Below are 23,463 nucleotides of genomic sequence, written 5' to 3' on the forward strand. Positions count from 1 at the left end.
AAGGTTATATGTCATTTATCCATCAATTTAAAAAAGAACCGTTGCAAAGAAAAAAATGAAGGTTATTGGTAAGGTGTAGATTTCTTATACAAACCATAAAGGGAGAAATTGATATATTGGACTTCAAAGTATAACTTTAAACTTTAACTCTTTGAAAGAGATTTTTAAGAAAATGAGAAGTCAAGCTAGAGACTGTGGAGGATTATTTGTAGAACACATGCATAATGAAATACTTATATCCTGAATATACACATTTTTTAAAAAACTCTTATAACAAGATAGCATTTCCCCATACATTTCACCTTACAAATGACAGATAATGACGTGAAAGGATGTTCGCTGTCATTGATTGTTAGGGAAATGCTACTTAGGATCCCACGCAGACACGCTGAACCGCTGAGATAAAGAGGGCTGATGTGTCAAGAGCAGGAGAGGTTGTGGTGCTTCGGGGACCCCCTGCCTTTCCAGAGAGAACTCCAGAAACAGGTTGGCAGTCTCTTGCCCAGTCACGCCTTAGGACCCAGCTGCTCTGGTCCTGGGCGTGGCACTCCCCCCGCCACCCCCAGAAACATGAAGGTGCATGTACACACACAGACGGTACGGGAAGTTCTAGGCACAACGTCTGAACCTATAACCTGAACTGTGTGGGGGATGGACAGACAGCCCGCAGCGTGGTACTCGGTAGCCCTAAGGAGTCAAGTGCCGCATGGATGACCTATAGGGCGTGGTGGCAGGTGAAAGGAGCTGGACAGGGTTTGAGCTCCAGGGAAGGTGAGCTGGACATCCAAGGATCAGGGGTGGAGAAGGTCCCAGACCCACACCCTCGGGGGCTTTGAGGGGCATTGGAGATGCCTTACATCTTGAGTGTGGTGGTGACCACACAACTGTGTACATTTACCCAAACTCCTCAGATTGTAAAATGGGATCATTTTACAGTGTGTAAACCATGCTTCATAAGACTTAAACATTTAAAATACTTGTGGAAAGGGCATTAAAATTGTGGAAGGCTTGGTTTGCCTTGCAGTCTAATGCTTGCAATTATGAAGCCGTAATCCCAGGAAAATCACCCTAGATTGTGACGTCTTTTGAGATAAGGTTTTTAAAGAAGTAATTGAGTTAAAATGAGGTCATGAGGGTGGGTCCTAATTCAGCATGACTTTATGAGAAGAGAACATTGGACACAGACACGTACAGAGGGGAGGATGAGCAGACACGGGGGAGACGGCGTCCGCCAGACAAGGAGAGGGGCCTGGCTCACCCTTCCTCGCGGCCCAAGGAAACTGGCCCCAGACACTGCCCGCTCTGGCCCCAGAGCTGCGAGACAACATGCGTCTACCAGGTGAGCTGCTGCAGCGTACCTTCTGACGGCAGCCCTGGGTGTGAGGCGGCTCGGGGCTGACCGAGCGAGGCAGCGGGGTGAGTCAGGCGTGACCAAGGACCAGGCGGAGGGGGAGCGAGGAGAAGCTGCGGGTGTCGCGTCCGCAGCCGGGACTCGCACGTGCGAGGCTGGGGGCTGAGCGCACAGGAGCACTCTCAGTTACCGGGGGCGCCATCACCTCCGTGAGCCCCTGTGCTGGGGGCCAGGCGTCCGCTGAGCGTGGGGGGTGCTCCTGCCCCTGGGCACGCGCAGCGTGAGATGGTGGAGGCAGAGAGGGGTAGGACGGCTCGGGGCACCCCCACGCACACCAGGAGCGTGGGCACGGAGGACCGGGAGAGCTGTGGCGTCAGGTCGTGTGTCCCTCAACAACGCGGTATGCTTGTGGTATCTGATAAAGCATTTGATTTTGCTGTGATTATTTCACAAAAGTCATTTGTTATCATAGATATCGTCATTACTTCCGCTTTCCAAAGACTGGACAGGAGCTAGATTCCAAGCTTCTTGAAGACAGCGGTACCGCCTCTCCCTGATTCCCCTTGTCTTAGCAGTGTTCATGTAGAGCAGCTGAGACTCCTGAGCTGTGTCTCCGTGCCAGCCAGCACTCCGTGAGCCCTCTGCCTCACGGGGCCTCTCTTACTGTTCTACAGGTAGTGACGCTGCCCAGATACTTGAGGAAGAGGTTTGGTGGCTACCGGATCCAGTTCCTCCTGGCTATTTTGTACTTACTCATCTATATCTTCAGTAAGATCTCGGTGAGTTGTGTAAAGGCGAGTCCATGGAAGGGAAACACAGAAACATCGATAGGCAGGACTAGATGTGCCCCAGGAGTTTACTCTTGGGCTCCCTAAGCTACGTGTTGGCCTCCATTGTCTAAACTAAAGCAGAGAAAAAGTAGCTGAGTAATACACAAGCTAAACGGCAGAGCACCTTCTTTGCCTCCCGAGCCTGTGTTCCCAGAGAACCTTGGGCGTATTCCTGTCATGTCATCAGGAGGCACCCCTCCCCTCCCCTCCCCTCACGTCCTACCACCCTCACAGAGACCGGGACCCCCAGCTATGACCTGTGAGGCCTTCCAGTCAGGACCCTGCCTCGGACATAGTCTCCTTCCCATACTGTTTTCCAGATCCTACGATCTTATTCCCACCTGAAGCCCTTGACACCTGCTCTGTACTATGTCTGGAATGTTCTTCCCCCAGATCTTTCAAATATTGCCTCCTAGGAGAGGCCTTCCTTGGATGCACCCATTCATTCTCCATTACTGTTTCTGTTTCCTGATACACGCCACCATGTGCGAAGATTGATCTGTTTCCTTCCTTACTATCGTTCTTCACTCCAGGATGAGCTTCTTGAGCTCCCAGGCATTGCCTGGCTTGCTCCCTGCCTTCCCAGCCAGCTCTGGGGCCGGAAGCTTGCTGAGAGCATGGTTAGCACAGAAACACTGAGAGAAGTGTTCTTTGAATGACTGAATGAGTGTCACTTATCACACTGCATGAAAATTGCCTGTCTGGTGGTCTGCCTCCCTCTTTAAGCATAAGGAGGGACTCCTCCTTGAAGACTGGCTGAGTTTTGGTAACCCCAGGCCCTCTGAACCCTGCCGAGTGCCTATCTTGTGGTTGGTACTTGGCAAACAATCAGTGTGTGAATGGTTTTGTTGGGAAGACCTCTATGATCATGCCTCTGGGTGTGGTGACCAGAGGAGCAAGGCAGGAGGCTAGCCAGGAAGTGAAGCGCACGCACTGCAGAGTCGGCGTCAGCACAGCCCACGAGCAACAGAGCCAGTCTGCAGGCCGTCAGCCTAGAGGTCCGCTTAGTACAGCACTTGAACTAAAAATGGTCTTTACCATTCAAAGGGTCATAAAAACCAGAAACAGTCCATGTCTTGCAAAGCCCACAGCATTCAGCACCGTCCCTTTACAGAAAAAGCTTGCCAGTCCTAGTAAGCTGTCCCCTCTGCCTGCCCCGCTGGTGAGACTGCGGAAAAAGCCAGCTCTCTGAGCACACTCCCCACTCTGAGGCTCCAAGTAGGAAGAGGCTAAGTTGCATTAACTGGATTAACCCAAGCCTTAAAAGTGCTGACCTTGGCTGAACTTAGGGCCACCAGCCATGTTGCCCAGCAGGACATGGAGAGACCTCCCCTAGTGTCCACTGGGGATGGAGTGGACCTGCTGACTGAAGATGGCCTCTAGTTCAGGGTCTTTCTGGGAAACGGAAGTGCAGCCCACCGCCTTTGTACTCATTTCAGGTGGAGATCTGCACGGGCGCCGTGTTTATGAGGTTGGTTCTGGGGCTGGATGTTTACCTGGCCACCGTGATCTTGCTGTCTGTTACTGGCATATATTCCATCACAGGTGAGGTCACTCTAACACCACAGGTATTTGTGTTGCCGCAAAAGCTCTGCTTCTTAGTGGAGACCTGAAGACATTGAGATGGGTCCAGCTTTTGCATTTTCCCTGAGACTGTCAGTCACATTGCTGAGGCCTGAAAGAGCCGAATACTGAAAATAAATGAGGCAGGGGTGCCCGAGTGGTGCCCTGCTCCTGGGAATCTCATCAGACCGGCGAGGGCTTTCCAGGGATCTCGGCAGGGCTAGCAGTGGTTGTGTTTGGGGTGGGGCGGGCCTGATGCAGCTGGCTGTGGGATGACCGGGTTGGGGTGCAGACGGGGGAGAAGGGACGCGCCTGCTTCAGGTCGTCCTGGTTGCCTGGTGACCTGGGCAGGCCATCAGATGAGACCTTTTAGGGGGATGCTTCAGTTCTTAATATTGATTTCATCTTGGGTTAACAACATGTGACATGATACGGTCATAGTCCTGGGTGGCAGCCACTCCCCATCAACCACAAGACCATGGGGTGAACCACCATCCTCTGCCCAGACAGCCTTCAGGATGGTGTTCAGTAAATTACCCGAGATGATCAGCATGTCGTTATAAAATAGGTTCTGTTAATGATTTTGCCCAGCTGTAGGCTAGTGTGTGTGTTCTGAACACATTTAAGGCAGGCGAGGCTAAGCTGTGATGTTCGGGGGGTGAGATACAGAAAATGCGTCTTCAACCTAGTGATCCCTTCAACTTAACAATGAGTTTCTCATGATGTAACCCCATCTAAGTCAGGGAAGACCTGTATACTTTTTTGCTTAGGAAAACTACCAGATTTTCATCCAGGAAATGGGAGTAAAAGGAAATTGGGATACAGATAGGCAGAGTAAGAGTCCAACAGCAGATCGCAGAGGCTGTTCAAGGGAGAAAGCAGCATGCACCTGGGCACAGCATGGGCAGTTGTCAGGCCCAGTGAAGTGAGGATGGAGGTGTGGGTGTGGAGACGGGGGCACGAGTGTGCGCTAGGCGCACAGTGACTCCCCTCGGTCAGGCAGGGCTTCCCTCTCCCCCTCTCGCCCATTCAGGTGGTTTTGCAGCCGTGGTTTACACAGATATCTTACACGCTAGCTTCGTGGTTCTGGGCTCTGTCTTGTTAATGGGCTATGGTAAGTAAATCTAGAGACTGCTGGGCACCATGGTGGGGTTGGGGCGCTCTGACCGCTGCCTGGGGCCATTTCAGCACTGCCCTCTCACACACACGGGCCTGAGGCCCTCAGGACCCAGCACTGTCTGAGGTTGTGCTGACCACCTGGGGTAGGAACTTCTGCTCGTGGAGAAAGAGGGGTTGAGGAGCAGAGGGTGACGACAGGCTCCAGGGCTTTGAGCAGCTGTCGGGAGCGGCCTGCCCCGCTTGGCCCTGCTCTGAGCCATGCCCTTCCTCTCCGTCAGAAGCCCTTCTCCTTCTGTCCATTGAGTTAAATCCATCTGTCAGGGTCAGCGGAAAACCCGCCCCCAAACCTGTGACTCCATGATTGCCACACCTCTGCATCCTTGTTCTCTGGACTTGCATCACTACCAACGCAACATGACACTTGTTTTTTTCCAACATGACATTTTTCTGTTGGTACTTAACCTTGATTATTCATTGTATTACATAAATAAGTCATACCCCCAGATCCAGAGCTTCTTGAGAACCAGAGCCATCGTATCCTTCACACGATGTGTAGTCTGATGCACACAGCAGGTGCTTAGTGAGTAACACGAAGGAGAGCAACAGCTGACACGGACTGAGAACCAGGTGCCAGGCAGGGGTTTGTACCGTCTCACTTAACCGTCACGGTCACCATGAGGCCTCGCTGCTTTTATTTTCCTTAATTGACTGACGAGGAAGCCGAGTTACTCAGTTTAACAACTTGCTGATGAGTAGAACTCCGAGCTGCAGCCCTCGAGCAGAGAAGCCCCTGATATGCAAAATGGCCTCTTACGGTGCCTGAACCCACTAGCTAGGGGGAGCCTTACTGAGCTTGGCGCTGGATCATAGGTTTGTCTTGCAGAAACTTAGAAGGAAAAGCTCTGGGCTCGGGTATTGGAAAATTATTGAAATGATATTCAAGTTGAGTTGAAGGATCATGGTTCCGTAGAGCAGATTATTGAGCTCTGTGGAAGGAGAACTTGTAGGCCCACAGGATCACAAACCTCAGTCTCACCATTCAGGAAGCCTTAGTGCTCCTTGAGGTTTACTCAGCACCATGCTTCTGGCACACAAAACACATTTCAGGCATGGTCCAGGGAATTTTTAAAGGATCTGGGAAGCAATGACCGATTTGAGTGACAAAATTATAAACTATAAAATACTCTTTAAGTCACTGTGTTATTCGTGTGCTAGTATTAAATATCAACTTTATTAAAATCTGCCAGGACCATCCCAATGCTTGAGAATGATATCCAGTTAAACTTTGGGGGCATTTAATGTTAGCAGTTATATCTCTAAATAATTATGTATCATTTACTGTTACAGGCTGAATTTTTCTATCCCCCCAACATTCGTAAGTTGAAATCCTAACCTCCAACGTGATGGTATTGGGAGGTGGTTAGTTCTTGAGGGAAGACCTGTATGAACAGCTTTAGTACTCTTATGAAAGAGACCCCAGAGAGCTCCCTCATCCTTTCTGCCACATAAGGACATGGCCAACACTCAGTCGGCCAGCACCTTGAGCTTGGAGTCCCAGCCTCCAGAACTATGGGAAGTAAGCCGCCCACTATCTGGTGTTACAGCAGCCCAAACAGACTCTGACATTTTCTGTAACGGGATTTTTTTTTATTGGGGTATCCATGCTAGTTCTTTTGATAAGCAAACTGTTGTGGGGGCTTGTTTTCTTTTTAAAATACACAAAAATTTGTAGTTAGAAATGTCTTCAAACCAGTCACTGTGGGAACTGATGCACATACAGCTTTTTTTATTTTTAACTTTTAATTAGTATACACACAAGGTGGGCTTCCTGGGTGGCACTAGTGGTAAAAAATCTGCTTGCCAATGTAGGAGACATGAGATGCAGGTTCAGTCCCTGGGTCGGAAAGATCCCCTGGAGGAGGGCATGGCAACCCACCCCAATGTTCTTGCCTAGAGAATCCCAGGGACAGAGGAGCCTTGCGGGTTACGTCCATAGGGTCACAAAGAGTCAGACGCGACTGAAGCAATTTAGCGTGCATGTATGCGTGCATACACAAGGTAAACAAAACAAAAGGGTACCAGGTGAAATATTTATCACTCTCATTTTCTTGGTTTGACTCCCCAGAACCAACCAGTATCCTAAGTTTTGTGTACATCCTTCCAGAGATAGTGTACAGGCAGACCTTGGATAGAGTGTGGCTTGGCTCCAGATTACAGCAATGAAGCGGATACCACCGCAAAGCAAGTCACACAAGTTTTTTAGTTTCCAAGTACATATGAGAGTTATGTTTACAGTGTAGCGTAGTACTGTATTAAGTGTACAATATTAGTATATCTAAAAACAAGGTACATGCCTTTTTTAAAAATAACACTGTTAGGAAAATGGCAGTGATAGACCCGCTGGTTGCAGGGTAGCCACAGACCTTCCATTTGCAAAACACAGGCAAACAAAAGCAACACAGTATCTACAAAGTGCAGTGAAGCAAAACACAAAATGAGGTGTGTGTCTGTACAAACGTACCTCTGTGAGATATGCGTCTAAATAGAATGAGGACGTTTTGCATCTGTTTTTCACCCCTGGAACTGTGTCCTAGGCAGACTTTTGTATCAGTGAATAGAGATCTACTGCGTCTTTTCTGTGTTTGTGTTTGTTCTTCTCACTGAAAAGGGCACAGACCCAAGCAGGTAGTGAGATGAACTGCCACAAAGTGAACACACTGCATCCAGCACCCAGGAAGAGAGGGGGCCTTTTGTTTCCTTTTTCAGACATTATGCCTTTTGTGTCTTTTTCTTGACTCTTTACACTGGCGAGGACATACATAGTGCAAGGAAGACACCAGGCCTCCCTGTCTCTCTTCTGGCTTAGCGGTAGAGCTCTGGCTATTCCATCAAATGTTAAATAGGACCGTTAAATATTTGCTGTCACTTTTTTGGTAGATAGTTTTTGTCATACTAACAAAGTTCCCTTCTGTTCCTAGCTTGCTAAGATGATCATGAGCAGGTTTTGAACTATATCAAATGTTTTTTCCACACCTGCTTAGGTGATCAGATTACTTTTTTCCTTTTTCTGTTAACATAGCACATTATGTTAACTTGGTTTTGCATGTTAACCTTGCATTCCTGGATTTGTCAAGAAATCCCTCAGTTTCCTCTCCTAAGTGGCAGTTTTAACTACATTCTCAGAAATGTATGAGAATGTGTGTTTCCTAACCTCCCCTGTAACACCTGATGTCTTAAGACTTTTTAAAAATATGCCCAGGGACTTCCTTGGGCTAAGACTCTCCACTCTCAATACAGGGGGCCTGGGCTCCATCCCCGGCCAGGGAACTAGATCCCACATGCAGCAACTAGAAAGACCACGCATGCCGCAACTAAGACCCAGTACAGCCAAAGAAATAAATAAAATTTAAAAAATAATAAAAATAGGCCTAATAGTTGAAGAGGGGTGGAAGTATCTGATTATTGTTTTAATTTGAATTCTCCGGACACTAGTGAGGTTGAGCATCCTTTCACACACTTAACGGCCATCTGCATTTCTTGCTCTGTGAATTTCACATTCACCACCGTATTTCTTTCCAATAGTTTTCCTTGGCTGTTGATGTGTGAATCCTTCATACATGGTGCAAATCTCTTCTTTCAGTCTAACACATTTTTTGTTTGGTTTCCGTCATATGAGTTTGAAAATTTAACGTCACATTTATCAACCTCTCTTTTCTTTGTTTCCGTGCTTTAAGAATGTTCTGCTTCCTCACCCAAGTTCATAAAGATACTTTCTTGTTTTCTTCTAATATTTATCTTTGTGGCTTTGTAGTTCACCTTTTACAAATCCACATGGAAATTGCTTTTAGAAATGCCATGAGGGGTCTTACTCATTGTATAGTCACTCCATATCTTTCACTGACTCGCCTTGACTCCAAATGATTCTGGATCCATTTCAAAATTCAAAGGAACTTGGTTTATTATGCCAAAGCCCTGGGTTAGGAAGGTCCTCTGGAGAAGGGAAAGGCTACTCACTCCAGTATTCTGGCCTGGAGAATCCCGTGGACTCTAATCCATGGGGTCGCAAAGAGTCAGACCCGACTAAGTGACTTTCACTTTCACAAGGTGTTTTTTAGTTATGTAGGTGGAATTATGTGTGTTTTAGTGCCTTTTAAAAACATTTTTCTTTAATAATAAGGTTTTACACAGGTTAGGACACTGAGGAAGAAATGCTTTGAGCACTGAGGAAAATTCCAAACATGAAGTCTCACAAACATTTTGCTGGGATTGCAGGAAAATGAATATTAATTTCTGATTTAGTCGAGATTCTTTGAGTCACTTGTGATAAAACTTTAGTTCAAAGCTAGTTGAAGCAATAAGTACTTGCTTGACTCACAAGACTGGAAATTCCAGGGCATCTTACTTTTGAGCATAGCCGACCTAGGCTTCCGCATGAGCCAGGTGGACAGAAGGACCTCACGCTCTCCTTCTTGCTTAGCACCCCAAAGCAAGGAAGCAGGCATTTTTGGTGCCTTAAGCAGAAGGCTGCTGGGATGAGTTCTGTGTAAATTAGTTGGGCCTGGGTCTCAAGTCCATTCCTGACACATCAGCTGCCCGGGGACAGGGAGTGCTGGCCAGGCCTCGGTCACATGCCAGATCAGAATGCCCGGTGGACGGTTAGACAAGGCCCGCCTGGGCCATGTGGGGTGGAGTGCAGCTGGAGAGAGGGGTCTGCCCCCAGAAGCAGGAGGACGGGGGGCCAGGCACATGCACTCTGCTCTGCGCTGGCCTTGGAGGAGAGGGCCTCTCTGCCAGCACGCACGGTGTCGGCTGTCTGACATCCTGTCGTGTCTCACGTTGCTGTCTTGGCTCCTGTGCAGCTGAAGGTACTGACCGACTGTGTGGTGTTTTCAAGCCTTTCACGAGATAGGCGGATACCAGGAGCTGCAGAGCAGGTACCCGGAGGCCAAGCCAACCCTCACCTGGGAAGGGAACTGGACTGCCCCGATGGAGTGCCTCACGCCACGCGTGGACGCCTTCCATATCTTCCGAGACCCCGTCACTGGAGACATCCCCTGGCCTGGGATCGTCTTTGGCCTCTCCACCATCTCCTTGTACTACTGGTGCGCCGACCAGGTAAGGAGACCCGCGGCGCTGACTGGTCTGTGCCGGGGGCAGGGGTCTCGAGGCCTCTGCAGCCACAGGCGGGCTTCCCTCCCAGCCTTGTGCGGCGCCCAGATGCCGCGGCACCACGCTGTCTAAGAGAGGCCTCTAAGGTTTAGAAAAAAAGCTTGACGTGGCATTTTTTAAAAAAAGGTGGTGGTGGGGTACTTCCTGGTGGTCCATTGGTTGAGACTGCCTTCCAATGTAGGAGACATGGGTTCCATCCCTGGTTGGGGAACTAAGATCCCACATGCTGTGGGGTATGGCGAAAAAACTTTTTAAAATGTAGCATGTTTAAAAAATAATAATAAAATAAATTTTAAAAAAGGGGTCTCCCCCACAGTCCCATCTGCAGCACAGCACCTGTTTTCATTTCTTCTTCCCTCTCGTTATCTGCAAAGCACAGTTTTTTGCTCATGAAAAATGTCAGTTCTCCAAAACCAAGTCTAAAAATTAAATGCTGCTAATCAGTATTTCAGTTGGATTTTTTTTTTTTTTCAGGACTCAGAGCTTATTCTAAAGATGACATGGTTCTATCAGTGGTTGATCACTGAATTGTGAAATAGTCATACAGTGGAAAGGCAATAAAGAAAAGGAGGTACAGCACACCATGACATGAAGGAACCTTTAGAGCGTGATGCCAAATAAAAGAAGCCAGACACGGAAGGCTAGGTGCTGTGTGGCACAGGCAACACCAAGTTACGTTCAGTCCACACAATTAAGTAGCAGAAAATTATAAAGAAAAGCAAGGAGGAAATAAAACGGTCATTAAAGCAGTCATTTCTGAAGCAAGGGGGAGAGCTGAGGTTAAAAAGAAGGACACGTAACAGCGTTATCGACAATCATTAAAAAGTGGAAATGACCCAAACACCCACCAAGGAAGGAGGGGACACAGCGTGTGTCTGTGTGTTGTAATGTATTCAGCCATAAAAAGAAATGAAGTTCTGTTACGTGCTACATGTTTGACAAATCTAAGAACATTAGGCTCAGTGAAAAAAGCCATGCTCAACAGTTCACCTGTTGTATGATTCCTTTTATATGAAATATTCAGAACAGGCAAATCCATGGAGACAAAAATCCAATTAGTGCTTCCCAGGGGAGAAGTGGAGGAGGAATGGAGAGTGACTACTTTTGTGTTCCTGGGTGCTCTTCTGGGTCATGAAAAGGTTTTGACATTGGAAAGAGGTGGAGATTGTGCAACATTGGGGATGCACTAAACACTACTGAATTGTTCACTTACAATGACTCACTACAGAGGTTTCCCTGACAGGCCAGTGGCTGAGACTTCTCATTTCCAACGCAGGGCACAAGGTTGATCCCTGGTTGGGAAACTAAGATCCCACGTGCTACACAGCATGGCCAAAAAGTAAAAGATGAACGGATAGTTATATGTTATGTGAATTTTACCTTGATATTTAAAAAAACGATCGTGGAGAGAGGCTTCTGGGGTTCCGCAGAGTTGCACCTCTTGAATTGGGTGGTGGTTCCATGGTAATGGAACTACAGCGCTCCGTAATGTGCTACAGCATGCGTCCATGTATTACATCACAATAAAAAGGGCTTAAGCCTTTTATGAAGGGAGATGTCACAGATAGCTAACCTGAGGTTGAAAATGAAGAACAAAGTGGGAGATATTTAAACATCAACAAAGTTGCAGTAACGCAAACAGTTTGAAATTCCCAGGAATAGATATACAGACCAATGGAGCAGAGTAAAGAGCTCAGAGACAGACTCACATACTTGTAGGGATTTAATGTATGTTCTGGAGGCTGCACCAATCAACAGGGGAGACTTTGGGTGAATTAAAGACTTAACTGTGAAAGGGAAACCCATACTCTAATAAGGGAAGGTAACGCTGGTGAATACTTTCTTAGTTGTGGGGAGTGTAAGTCATAGCGATTTGACCACATTGCTCGGCGGGCATTTTTAACAAAGATGCTCTAGACAGAGTTGATGGATGATGGGCTAGAGGAGACCATTAGAAATGTTTGCAATGAGCAGACTAATAGCAAACGCACAAGAAAAAGGCACTCCAACAGCCACGGGGGCAAAAGACAATGACAGGCAATTTGTAGAAAATGAAATATAGCCCAGTATGATCAGGGGAGTGCAATTTAAAACCACAATGAGACTGGCAAAAGTCAGGAAGCTTGATGACGCCAAGCACTGGAGAGCACATGGACGCGTAGGGATCCTCGTGCGGTTCTGGTGAGAGGGCAGACCGGGCTAGCCTGCTCTGGAGACTGAGTGTTGAATCAAGTCTAGTATGCTGTGCTCTGGGACCAAGCAGTGACGTTCCCCAGAATGCACCCCCAGTCCTCATCCAGGTTCACGAGGGTCCACAGGTGAGGCCTTGCTGACAGCATCGAGCGTGCCGGGTACTGAGGTGGGCGGATGAGACCCGGGCGGGCGGCGAGGGGAGCGGACACTGAGGCCTGCTTCGCATCTGCGGGGGGGCCGCCGAGCCGTGCCCGGAGCAGCACTGACGAGCTCCGACGTGTGCGGACTGGAGGGCCGGGTGGCCGGAAGAGGAGGGCCGGAGGCCGGAGGGCGCCGGCCCCGCGGGCTCGGTCAGGCGGGCAGCCTTGTTGCTCGTATCCCCCGCTTTGTGCTGGTCACGTGTCTTGTTATGCTGCCTTGCCGCGAAGACAAGAAAAATCCTTCTGTAAAATTAGAAAACAGGCTGGAACCTAGCCACCACAAGCAAGAAACCCCCGCACTTCAGAAAACTGAGGAGTTAAGGTACCAAACACAAAATACGCGTATAAGCAAGTAAAAGTGGACCTGAAAACATGAACACAGTTCCGTCAAAAATGACCAGTTAGATTTAAAGCTCAAACTTCTGGAAATGCAAAATATCCTTGTTGAAGTGTAAAATTCAGTATCTGTTAAAATAACAGATTAAACATACCTGAAGGAAAGAATTAGCAACCTAGAAGAGAGAACTGAAGAAATTGCCCTAACAGCACAAAAAAGTTTGAAAGAGAGACTATGTGACATGGATAACAGAATTGAAATACTTCCTTGGATTCCAGGAGAAAAGAGGAGAAGCAATATTTGAAGAGAAAATAACTGAGAATTTTTACAGTCGTTGAAAGAGCAGGACTCTTTAGATTCAGGAGTCACAGTGACTCCTGTGCATATCTGCAGAGTCACCTCTTGGTGAAGTTTCAGAACGTGAAAGACGAGGAGACTGAGAGCCCCTGAGGTAAAAGATCACTTGTGGAGGAAGACAGGTACCCCCAGCAGACGTAGAAGCGGCATAACCTGAGGGAGAGGAAGAGAGCTTTCCAAGTACTGAGGAAGGTGCCCCGCTGAGTATTACTCAGAAGTGAGGGCAAAATAAAGTCCTAACCGGGACTACCCTGGTGTTCCAGTGGCTGAGACTCCACTCTCCCAATGCAGGGGGCCCAGATTCAATCCCTGGTCTGGGAACTAGATCCCTCATGCTGCGACTAAGACCCGGCACAGCCAAATAAGTGAATAAATATATTAAGGATAATAAAAGTAAAGGCATAACCTTCCCTAGATACTGAACGAGGTGCATAAAGTAAAAGGAGATCCTGGAGAGCAGGAGGGACGGTTAGAGATGCTGGCCAGCACGTGCACAGATCTGAAGCAGTGCCTGAAAGTCATTGTGATCATATGCACACGGAAAGTAAAACGCAGAGCAGAGCTGAAATACGAGACCACGGTTGGAGTCAAATCTGTCTGTGCACCTGAAATTGAGGAGTGTGCGAATACTGGTTTTCTTTAGATCTGAAGTTGTATCCATGTTAAAATGTTAAGGGTAATTATTAAAAGCTTTAAAGTAGAATCTCTAACTTCCAAACTAGTAAAGAAAATGATTTAAGAAAAAATTTTATTGAAAAAAGAGGCAAATAAACTGATAGAAGGAAAACTATTTTCCTTTGCCTACCGCTGTGGATGGTGACCGTAGCCAAGAAATCAGAAGACTCTTGCTTCTTGGAAGGAAAGCTATGACAAACCTAGACAGTACGTTAAAAAGCAGAGACATCACTTTGCCAGCAAAGATCTGTATAGTCAAGGGTATGGTCTTTCCAGTAATCATGTACAGATGTGAGAGTTGAATCCTAACGAAGGCAGAGCGCCAAAGAATTGATGCTTTCGAACTGTGGTGCTGGAGAAGACTCTGGAGAGTCCTTTGGACAGGAAGGAGATCAAACCAGTCAATCCTAAAGGAAGTCAACCCTGAATATTCATTGGAAGGACTGATGCTAAAGCTGAAGCTCCAATACTTTGACCACCTGATGTGAAGAACTGACTCATTGGAAAAGACCCTGATGCTGGGAAAGGTTGAGGGCAAGAGGAGAAGGGGATGACAGAGGATGAGATGGTTGAAGGGCATCATTGACTCAATGGACATGATTTTGAGCAAACTCCAGGAGATGGTGAAGGACAGGGAAGCCTGGTGTGCTGCAGTCCATGGGGTTGCAAAGTCAGACACAGCTTACTGACTGAAGAACAATGACCATCGTTTTAAACAAGAATTCGTCCATCACCCTACTTAGTGATACATGACCACCTACGCAAGTGCTGAGGGCTTTCTGCATGCAACGACTTCATGCCCCACGACTGTCCTGTCCTCAGAATGGGAGTCGGCTTCGGCCCCAGCCCCGCTCCCACCCCTCCCTGCGAGCCCGTCTCCTCTCTGCACACGGCTAAGCAGAGACAGGAAGTGCCGCCCGCCTGCTCAGCAGAGACCCCCAGGGCCCCGGGGGGATGCCGCCTGGCCCCCTGGGAAGCAGTGCCTGTGGCATGAGGCAGGACCACTCTGGGGTTCTTCCTGCTGTTAATAAAGTAATGCGTCTGGGAAAGCAAGAAAGCATTAGAGACAGGAGCACCCTGCCCGTCAGGACTGGCCCCTGCCGTCCCGCCGGTCTCGTCCTGGGGGCCCTTTCTGAGCAGAGGCACGGGGTCAGTGCCGCTGCTGCACTCTGCGCCTCTCAGGCAGCATCTCGCTCCGAGCATCTTTTCCCATCGTTTCAACATGCCTTGAGCACGTCATTTCAGTGCCTACAGAATACTGCCTCCATGCAGTGGGCCACGTCTGCGTGTTCTTTCTCACGTGCTTCTCCATCTGCCCGCGCGTGCTCCTGCTCGGGCTGAGTGCACACCGCCTCTTAGAGTGCCGTGACGTGGGCCGTGACATGCCCCAAGGAGACTTCGCGTGTCAGGGTGTACACTGGTTGGTTTCTGCTGAGGTTGGCCTTAGCTCTGAATGCCCATTTGTTGGGAGGGACACGCCTGTGCTGGGATTGATGTCGCGGGCACAGGCGCTCTGTGTCCTCTGGGAAGGAGTCTCGTCCTTGCCGGGGGCGGCTGGTAAAGCGCCGAACCGCTGTGCTGGGCGTGCGGCTCTAGCAATGAGGCCAAGGGCAGGCCGCCCCCGTCCGCTTGGGCAGCCGCGCCAAGCAGGACGTGCTGCCCCGTCACACGTGTCTCCTGAGGCCCTGCGTGCCGGGGGGCGCCAGGGGAGCGGGGTGAGCGGTCGGCACGCCCCTCCCGCCCCAGGGCACCCCTGCTGCTGCAGGCCCCAGCCGTCCTGGCCCTGCAGAGGCAGCCCAGGCTCACAGACTCTGAGAAAGCCCCCCCGCCCCCACCTGTGTCTCCTCTGCAGATTTTTGTCCAGGGCTGCCTGGCAGGGAAGAGCTTGTCCCACGTGAAAGGCGGCTGCGTCCTGTGCGGGTTCCTGAAGCTGTTGCCCATGTTCAGCATCGTCATGCCGGGAATGATCAGCCGCGTCCTGTACACAGGTGCCTCCTGCTCCGCCTCGCTCACGCTGAGCGACTTCCCGGCTCTTTGGCCTCGGGAGGGCCTGGGCTTGTCAGGTCTCCCGTGGCCTGCTGGTGTCAGGGTGCCCCACGTTGCTTTCTTGGGGGCCGATGGGTTTAGATGAGGGACGTGGCTGAGCAGAAATCTGGCAGGGACCATGGAGGTAGGTGACGAGAGAAATCGCAGAGGGGCAGATCAGCAGGGAGGAAGAGGCTGACCCTCCCTGCGGCCGCTGCTGCATCTCTGTGTGGGGCTGAGGCCCAGGCCTCGGGGAGGTCACCGCGGGCATCACTGTGCGAGCCCTCCCGGGTGCCGGGTGCCGTCACCCCCTCACAGCCCAGGGGCCACATGTGTGTGGAACCTCCAAAACAGCCCATTCTTTCCATTCAGCACTACAAAAATGTCCCCGCTTCCCTGAGCGAGCCGTCGTAATTTTGTGATGTCCGTCACCCCCGTTTCAGCTCCGTTTTACTGGCTCTTCTGCCTCTCGGCGCTAGATTTGTTTATCCCTTCAGCCTTTACGGGTAGAAGGGCAGGGCAGCCCACTCCAGTATTCTGCCTGGAGAATCCCACGGACAGAAGAGCCTGGTGGGCTACAGTCCGTGGGGTCACAAAGAGTCAGACACAACTGTGCAATGAACACGTTCTACGCCTCCCTGGCACATGTGCTCTGATGGTGCGGCCCCTGGGGCAGAGCGGGCCGCTCCCGTGGAGTCTTCTGCCCGGAGACGTGCTGCCCTGACTGCTGACCCCTTCCAGTCCCAGCAGAGAGGCGAGCTCCGTCTCAGCATCCCAGCTCTGTGCTCTGGCTGTGAGGTGGCTCTTTCTGGAACCTCATGGGCTGTGCCTCCTCAGAGGTTAGGAAGCAGGCCCCATGGGACTTGCCTGGTGGCCCAGGGGCTAAGACTCTGCCCTCCAGCGTGGGTTCGGTCCCTGGTCAGGGAGCTGAGATCCCCAGTGCCTCTCAGCCAGAAAACCAAAACATAAAACCGAAGCAGTGTCATAACACATTCAGTAAAGACTTAAAAAAATGATCCGCATTAAAAAAACAAGTCTGTAGACTATATAAAAAAGAGAAAATAGTCCCCTCCCGCGTGCTCCTCAGGCCCCCAGAGTGCCCTGGGCTTGGCGGCCCTGCCTCCGCAGCCCCCCTGCATGGCGCAGACCACCCCACCTACTGAGGAGGGAGACTGGGCAAAGTCCCGCGACTCCTGGACCCTAGAGGTGGCTGGGGTGGTGGTGGAGGGTGGCAGGACGCAAGAAGAGCCGCCCGCCCCCGCCCGCCCCCCACCTCTCCTCCCCACCAGGTGAGTAGAGTGGTGGATTGCCCTGGGGCCTGCACCGGGGTGGGGAGGCGAGGGGTCGGGACCACTTGTCCTCAGTCCTAGAAAGAGCCAGACCTCGTGATGGCATCCACACGCCTGGGATTTGAATAAAGCCAGAGAGGCGCTCAGCACAAAAGCTGGGCCTCCGCCCGCTTCTTGGGAGAGGGTGGCTTTCCAGTAACGCTAAGGCCTTTGGCCTGGACTCTGGGTCTCAGGCGGCCAGAGCCGGGGCTTGCACACCCCCACGTGCCGGTTCATCAGTCTGGTCTGCTGTGGTGGTCCCGTGTTAGCTAGGGCTCTAGATTGGAAATGATGTGCATTTTAGCTCCTTCAAGCTGGTGTTCTCGAAGTCTCTCTGTTGTAAGTTGACCACCAGTGGTGCCAGGCTGCCACCCTCCAGCCCAGAAAGCCCCGGGAAGAATGCTTCCTTTCTGCGCCTGGGCATAAATGCCAGGGGAGTCTCAGCAAGCCCACTTGAGCAGCAGGGACTGGTCCCTGTGGGGGAAGGAGTGTCCAGAATGGCCAGGGTCCTGGGGGCCCTTCTCGGACCACACCGAGGGGGGCTGGGGGCCTGCTTGCCCCGGGGGGCGGGGGCTGGGCAGAGGACAAGCTGCCCCTTGGTTTTCACATTCTCGCCCGACCTCCCTGTGAAACTGCTTGCTCTCCGAGTAAACCCAGGCCTGCCTGCCTCGTCCTAGTCCACGCTGACCCCTTGTTCCTGCTTTTCTCCCAAGTGGTAGCGTTTTATCCCTCATTTAAGCTCTCGATGGCCTATCACTTTCCCCCATTTACTTGCTTTTGTCCACATCTCTCCCCAAACCGTCTGAAATAACAGTCCCTGAGAGATGAAGGGAGTCAGGTCAAGAGTGGCCCTTCAGTCAGTGTGAGGCTGAATCATTGTTTGCTTTTCCAACGCCCAACTGGGTCACCAGAAGGCTTGTTGGGGCTGAGTTCAGCAGTGAACTGGCAGAAGCCCCGACTCCCCGACCTCCACCCCAGGCTCCTGGTGAGCCCGGGGCCCCCATGCTGGTGCGACTGTGTCTTTGCAGATAAGGTGGCGTGTGTTGTGCCTTCGGAGTGTAAGAAGTACTGTGGCATCCGCACCAGTTGCACCGCCATCGCCTACCCCCTGCTGGTGGCAGAGCTGCTGCCCAGCGGTAAGCATTGGAGCTGCGCCCGGGCCGGGAGCGGACCGTCCGGAGTGAGGGCCCCAGGGGAGGCGGAGGCTGTGGCAGAGGCCCTCCGCGTCGCTGGAGCCTCCGGGCCTCCTCTTGCTTCCTCACTTGAACTCTCCGGTCTCACTGGCATTTGCACAGAGTAGGGGGTGGCCCTCTGGGTGGGGGCCTTCCCTGCTGAGCCTGTACCCTCCCCACCCCGCCACTGTGGATGGTTCGTGGAGACACAGAGGGGAGCAAGGCGGCATCCTGCTCGCAGGGAGCTCGGGCCAGTGGGATGGCAGAGGGGTGGCTTTCCTCTCACCTTCTTCCCCACCTCCAGAGGAGCTGAGCCAAGAGTACAGGCTTCTTAAATTCCCCATTAGCTTTGTGTACCAGCAGGCCAACCACAGGGAGACGTTGATTCCCCTAAAATACAATGTAGACGGACTCCCACTGAAGGAAGCACTAGCCGCCCCACGGCTCAGGAAGCAGGTCACCTGGCTTCTCCAACTGAGCCTTTGTCCGCGCACCGGGGCTGCGGCCTGGGCCATGGGGCACCGGGAGGGCTGCCTGGCCTGGCCCACGTCCCCGATGAATCGGGGGTGGGGGGGGGGGCTGTTGCACGGCCCCTGTTACCCCCCCACCCCCAGCCTTTCCTGACTGCACGAGGCACTCACTCACCAAAGTCCCTGCCACTGAGCAGCCTTTCAGGTCAAAAGCTGAGCTTGTCATGTTGATAGCTAGCGTTTGTCGAGTGCTTGCCCAGAGTTGGGCATTGTCTTCACCTTCACAACAGCCCTGTGTGGGAGGTACTTTTAAACCCACCTTGCAGATGGGAACGGTGAGGCCCAGGAGCTGCATCACTTGCTTAATGGTCTGGTCCTCTGGGTCTCATCTGTTAAAGGGGGACAGCAGTGGTTTCCTTTCCACAGGGCTGCAGGGTGGTCGTCAGGCCAATGTCCAAAGTGACCACCCTGGTTATTATACAGGGACTCAGCAGGAGACTGCGAGGCTTGTCACAGAGCAAGGACAGACGTCATGCACTGATCCACCTTAGATGGACTGCCACCCTGAGCAAAATTCAGTGCGTGGGAGTGCTCCTCAGCAGGCCCTAGGCACCTCCTGGGCGGCTGGGGGCGCTGGAGGCCAGGACGCGTTCCTCTCTTGCAGGCGTTCGAGGCTTGGTGGTGTCTGCCCTCTGGGCCTCTCTCATGTCCTCCCTGACTGCTGTTTACAGTAGCGCCAGTGCCGTGTTCACCATGGACATCTACCCCCGTATCCGGCCGACGGCCACTAAAAAGGAACTCATGATAACAGGAAGGTGAAGTATTCCTCTCATCTCACGAGTTTCTGCCGTCAGTGAAATGATGCCCCCAATAAGTCATTACGTGGCACATTTAGGCTCTCAGAACTGACTCAATAGAAAAGGCCCTGATGCTGGGAAAGATTGAGGGCAGGAGGAGAAGGGGACGACGGAGGATGAGATGGCTGGATGGCATCACCGACTCGATGGACATGAGTTTGGGTGAACTCCGGGAGTTGTTGATGGGCAGGGAGGCCTGGTGTGCTGCAGTCCGTGGAGTCACAAAGAGTCGGAGTCACAGAGTCGGACACGACTGAGCGACTGAACTGAACTGTGTATAGAGTTACCGTTTTTACATATGGTATGGTGCTGTTTCGTTTTTGTTGCAGTTTTGCAATGAAGATGTATTGTTTTTATAATCACAAAGGAAATTGTTTCCACTTGGGAGAAAATTAAGTGGCGAGCACAGTGATAATGAACATAGTTTATTAACATACCCCCAAAGCAGTCCTTATGAACGAGTGTGTGTTCATTATTCCAGTATCTCTTTCAGTCCTCAGGACAGCCTTTAAAGGTAAATTTTAGTTCTTGTTCTTACTATACAAATCGGGGGTAGTGGCTCAGAAAAGGGAGCTGGTCTGCCTGACCGCGTGGTAAGCAGAACTTACCCATCTCAGGGCTACACCATCAACCAGGAGGCCACAAATGCTGGGCATGAGACGGGTACGAACGTGTGGACCTGGGCCCTGTCGCCCTTGCGTAGCGTGACCCGCCTCCAGCCCCCGCACACTGAACTCGGCCTGCGTTGACCCTCAGATGCTCTCTTCATTCCGCGCCTCTTGCTCACTGTCTTACCTGTGTGACCCCTGCAAATTGAGTTTGCTGTGACTTTTTGATTAGCATTTCAGTCTTTAAAAAGCACTTTTTTTTTTTTGTGAGAAACTTTAAGAAACAGATACAAGTTTTATGTAAATTGTTATAGAACATGGGGAGAAAGAGAAGACATATTCATTTTATAAAGCTCAAGATATTGATGTCAAAACCTAACAAGTACAGCACAGAAGAAATTAAAACTAAAGCCTCATCTCACTGTTAAATACCAATGCAAAAATAGTAAAATAGTGGACACAAATCCAACAAAATACTAAAAGAATGTTAAAAGAATGACATCTCATTGCCAACTGTGATTATTTCTCAGGAGTGCAAGAGTGGTTCAATATTAGAAAATGTGGTAATATAACTCACCATATTAATAGATCAAAAGAGAAAAATCATATATATTCAGATGATGAAAAAGTATTTCATAAAATAGGTACCTTTCAACCCAGTAAAATATGTCTGTATCATTCTAAAAATCAAGTCATGTCTAATGGAGCTAGAAAAAACTAGGAAAGAATGTCCCTCCTTACCACTGTATTTATACTAGCATATGTGTAAAGTCAAATATATCATATAAATAAAAGTAGGCCTACAGGTGAAGCTAGCAAAGACTTTGAAATAACCATGATTAATTTGTACAAGAAAATAGATGGAAAGATGTACAAAATAGATGAAAAGAATTGGGAATTTTTCCAAAGAATTATAATTTGTAAAAATGAGAAGGTCTAGAATTGAAAAATAAGTGTCTGAAATTAGGAACTCGGTGGTGGGGACTTCCCTGCTCATCCAGTGGTTAAGAATCCCCCTCGCAATGCAGGGGAGGCAGGTTCGATCCCTGGTCAGGGAACTGAGATCCCACATGCTTCAGGGTAACTCAGCCCATGTGCCATGAAAGGTCCTGCATTACGCAGAGATCCTGAGTGCTGCAGCTAAAACCTGATGCAGCCAAACAATGAATTAAAAAAAAAACTCGTGGGTTAACAAGTGATTGGCTGAAGCAGAAGACACAGTAAGTGGCTTAAAAATCGATCAGTCAACAATATCCAGAATAAAGCATGCAGGAAAAAAAAGAAGATACAGGTGGAACACAGATGAATATAATATATTATGTCATTGGAATTATATATGTGTAACTGTAGAAGCAATTTTGAAAATATAACAACCAAGAATGTTCCAAATATCTGGAAAACTATCCAGAGATGCAGGAAATTCCACAAATCTCAGGCAGGATAAATGCAAAGGAGACCATACCCAGACGACAGGGTAGTGGCACTGCTGCAGATGGAGAGAGAAGACCTTCAGAGCAGCCAGAGGGACGTGAATCACATTACCTTCAGAGGAGCGACAAAGACTGACAGTGGAATTTTCAGCAGAAACTGTGGAAGCCAGGAGACAGTGGAATGACATTCGCAAGTGCTAGGAAGAGACTGCCCACCTGAAATTCAATACCTGTCAAAATAGCCTCCGGAGTGAGAGTGAAACAAACATGTTTTCTGATAAATGCAAGCTGAGGGAATGTGTTACATTGGAATTTCATGATAAGAAATACCAAAGGGGAGTCTCAGGCTGCAGGAAAATAACCTGGACGGAAGAACTGGCCTTCAGAGAAGGATGGAGAGCGCCATAAAGGGTAAGCATATGGGGAAGGGAAGAGAGCCAGTGCTGACGTCGGTAAGGGAAAACGCCTGTGGGAACAGCAACACAGGGGAGCAGAACACACACCATGGAGTGTAAATAGTCTCAAGTTCTCTGGTACCAGACTGAGACATGTCAAGGGTGCGTGTGTGGCCTCTAGATTGAACAATATAAGGACAGTTCAAGGATGTGTAACAAGTTAGTAAAATATGAACTAGCCAATAAAATATTTGATTAGCCCAAAAGAAGTCAGAAGAGTAAAAATTAAGTGAAAGGTAGGTTGAACAGAAAACAAATAATAGAGTGACTTCCCTGGTGGTCCAGTGATTTAAGACTCTGTGCTTCCAATGCAGGGGGCTCAGGTTGAATCCCTGGCCAGGGAACTGAGATCTCACATGCCTTGAGGTGTGGGAGGAAAAAAGAAAAGAAAAAAAATAGGCTGTGTACATGTACCACATATTCTTTATTCATTCATCTGTTGATAAACATTTAGGCTTTTTCTGTGACTTGGCTATTATAAACAGTGTAAAGTGTACAGTGATGTCTTCAAGGTAGTGATCCGTGTTTCCTTTCGATATATACCCAGAAGTGGAATTGCCAGGTCATGTGGTATTTCATGCAAAGATGGGCACAATAAAGGACAGAAATGGTATGGATCTAACAGAAGCAAACGATATTAAGAAGAGGTGGCAAGAATACTCAGAGGAACTATATAAAAAAGATCTTAATGATCCAGATAACTGCGATTGTCTGATCACTCACCCAGAGCCAGACATCCTGGAATGTGAAGTCAAGTGGGCCTTAGGAAGCATCACTATGAACAAAGCTAGTGGAGGCGATGAAATTCCAGTTGAGCTATTTCAAATCCTAAAAGATGATGCTGTTAAAGTGCTGCACTCAATGTGCCAGCAAATTTTTAAAAACTCAGCAATGGCTACATGCCTGGAAAAGGTCAGTTTTCATTCCAGTCCCAAAGAAGGGCAATGCCAAAGAATGTTCAAACTACCACACATTTGCACTCATCTCACACACTAGAGAAGTAATGCTCAATATTCTCCAAGCCAGGCTTCAGCAGTATGTGAACCATGAACCTCCAGATGTGTAAGTGGGGTATAGACAAGGCAGAGGAGCCAGAGATCAGGCTGTCGATATCCTCTGGGTCGTCAAAAAAGCAAGAGAGTTCCAGAAAAGCATCTCCTTCTGCTTTATTGACTATGCCAAAGCCTTTGACTGTGTAGGTCACAATAAACTGTGGAAAATTCTGAAAGAGATGAGAATATCAGACCACCTTACCTGCCTCCTGAGAAATCTGTATGAAGGTCAAGAAGCAACAGTTAAAACTGGACATGGAACAACAGACTGG

At 49.7% G+C, this 23,463-nt stretch overlaps 1 protein-coding gene across 4 annotated transcripts in view; it reads left to right on the top strand.

The window, feature by feature from the left end:
* LOC122693595 (sodium/glucose cotransporter 1-like) overlaps positions 1-23,463 on the top strand; it is a 48,563-nt gene that overhangs the window by 13,142 nt on the left and 11,958 nt on the right. For 3 of the 4 annotated variants that reach the window (XM_043901138.1, XM_043901139.1, XM_043901141.1), the window contains 7 exons: positions 2,026-2,130; positions 3,621-3,726; positions 4,778-4,858; positions 9,758-9,978; positions 15,647-15,782; positions 18,176-18,283; positions 19,454-19,604. In XM_043901138.1, the coding sequence (XP_043757073.1) occupies positions 2,026-2,130; positions 3,621-3,726; positions 4,778-4,858; positions 9,758-9,978; positions 15,647-15,782; positions 18,176-18,283; positions 19,454-19,604 (908 nt within the window). The remainder of the gene's footprint in view (positions 1-2,025; positions 2,131-3,620; positions 3,727-4,777; positions 4,859-9,757; positions 9,979-15,646; positions 15,783-18,175; positions 18,284-19,453; positions 19,605-23,463) is intronic. The other variant, XM_043901140.1, reaches the window with a different exon arrangement.

Source organism: Cervus elaphus, chromosome 5, assembly GCF_910594005.1.
Source record: "Cervus elaphus chromosome 5, mCerEla1.1, whole genome shotgun sequence".
In the NCBI taxonomy this organism is placed as follows: Eukaryota; Metazoa; Chordata; class Mammalia; order Artiodactyla; family Cervidae; genus Cervus; species Cervus elaphus.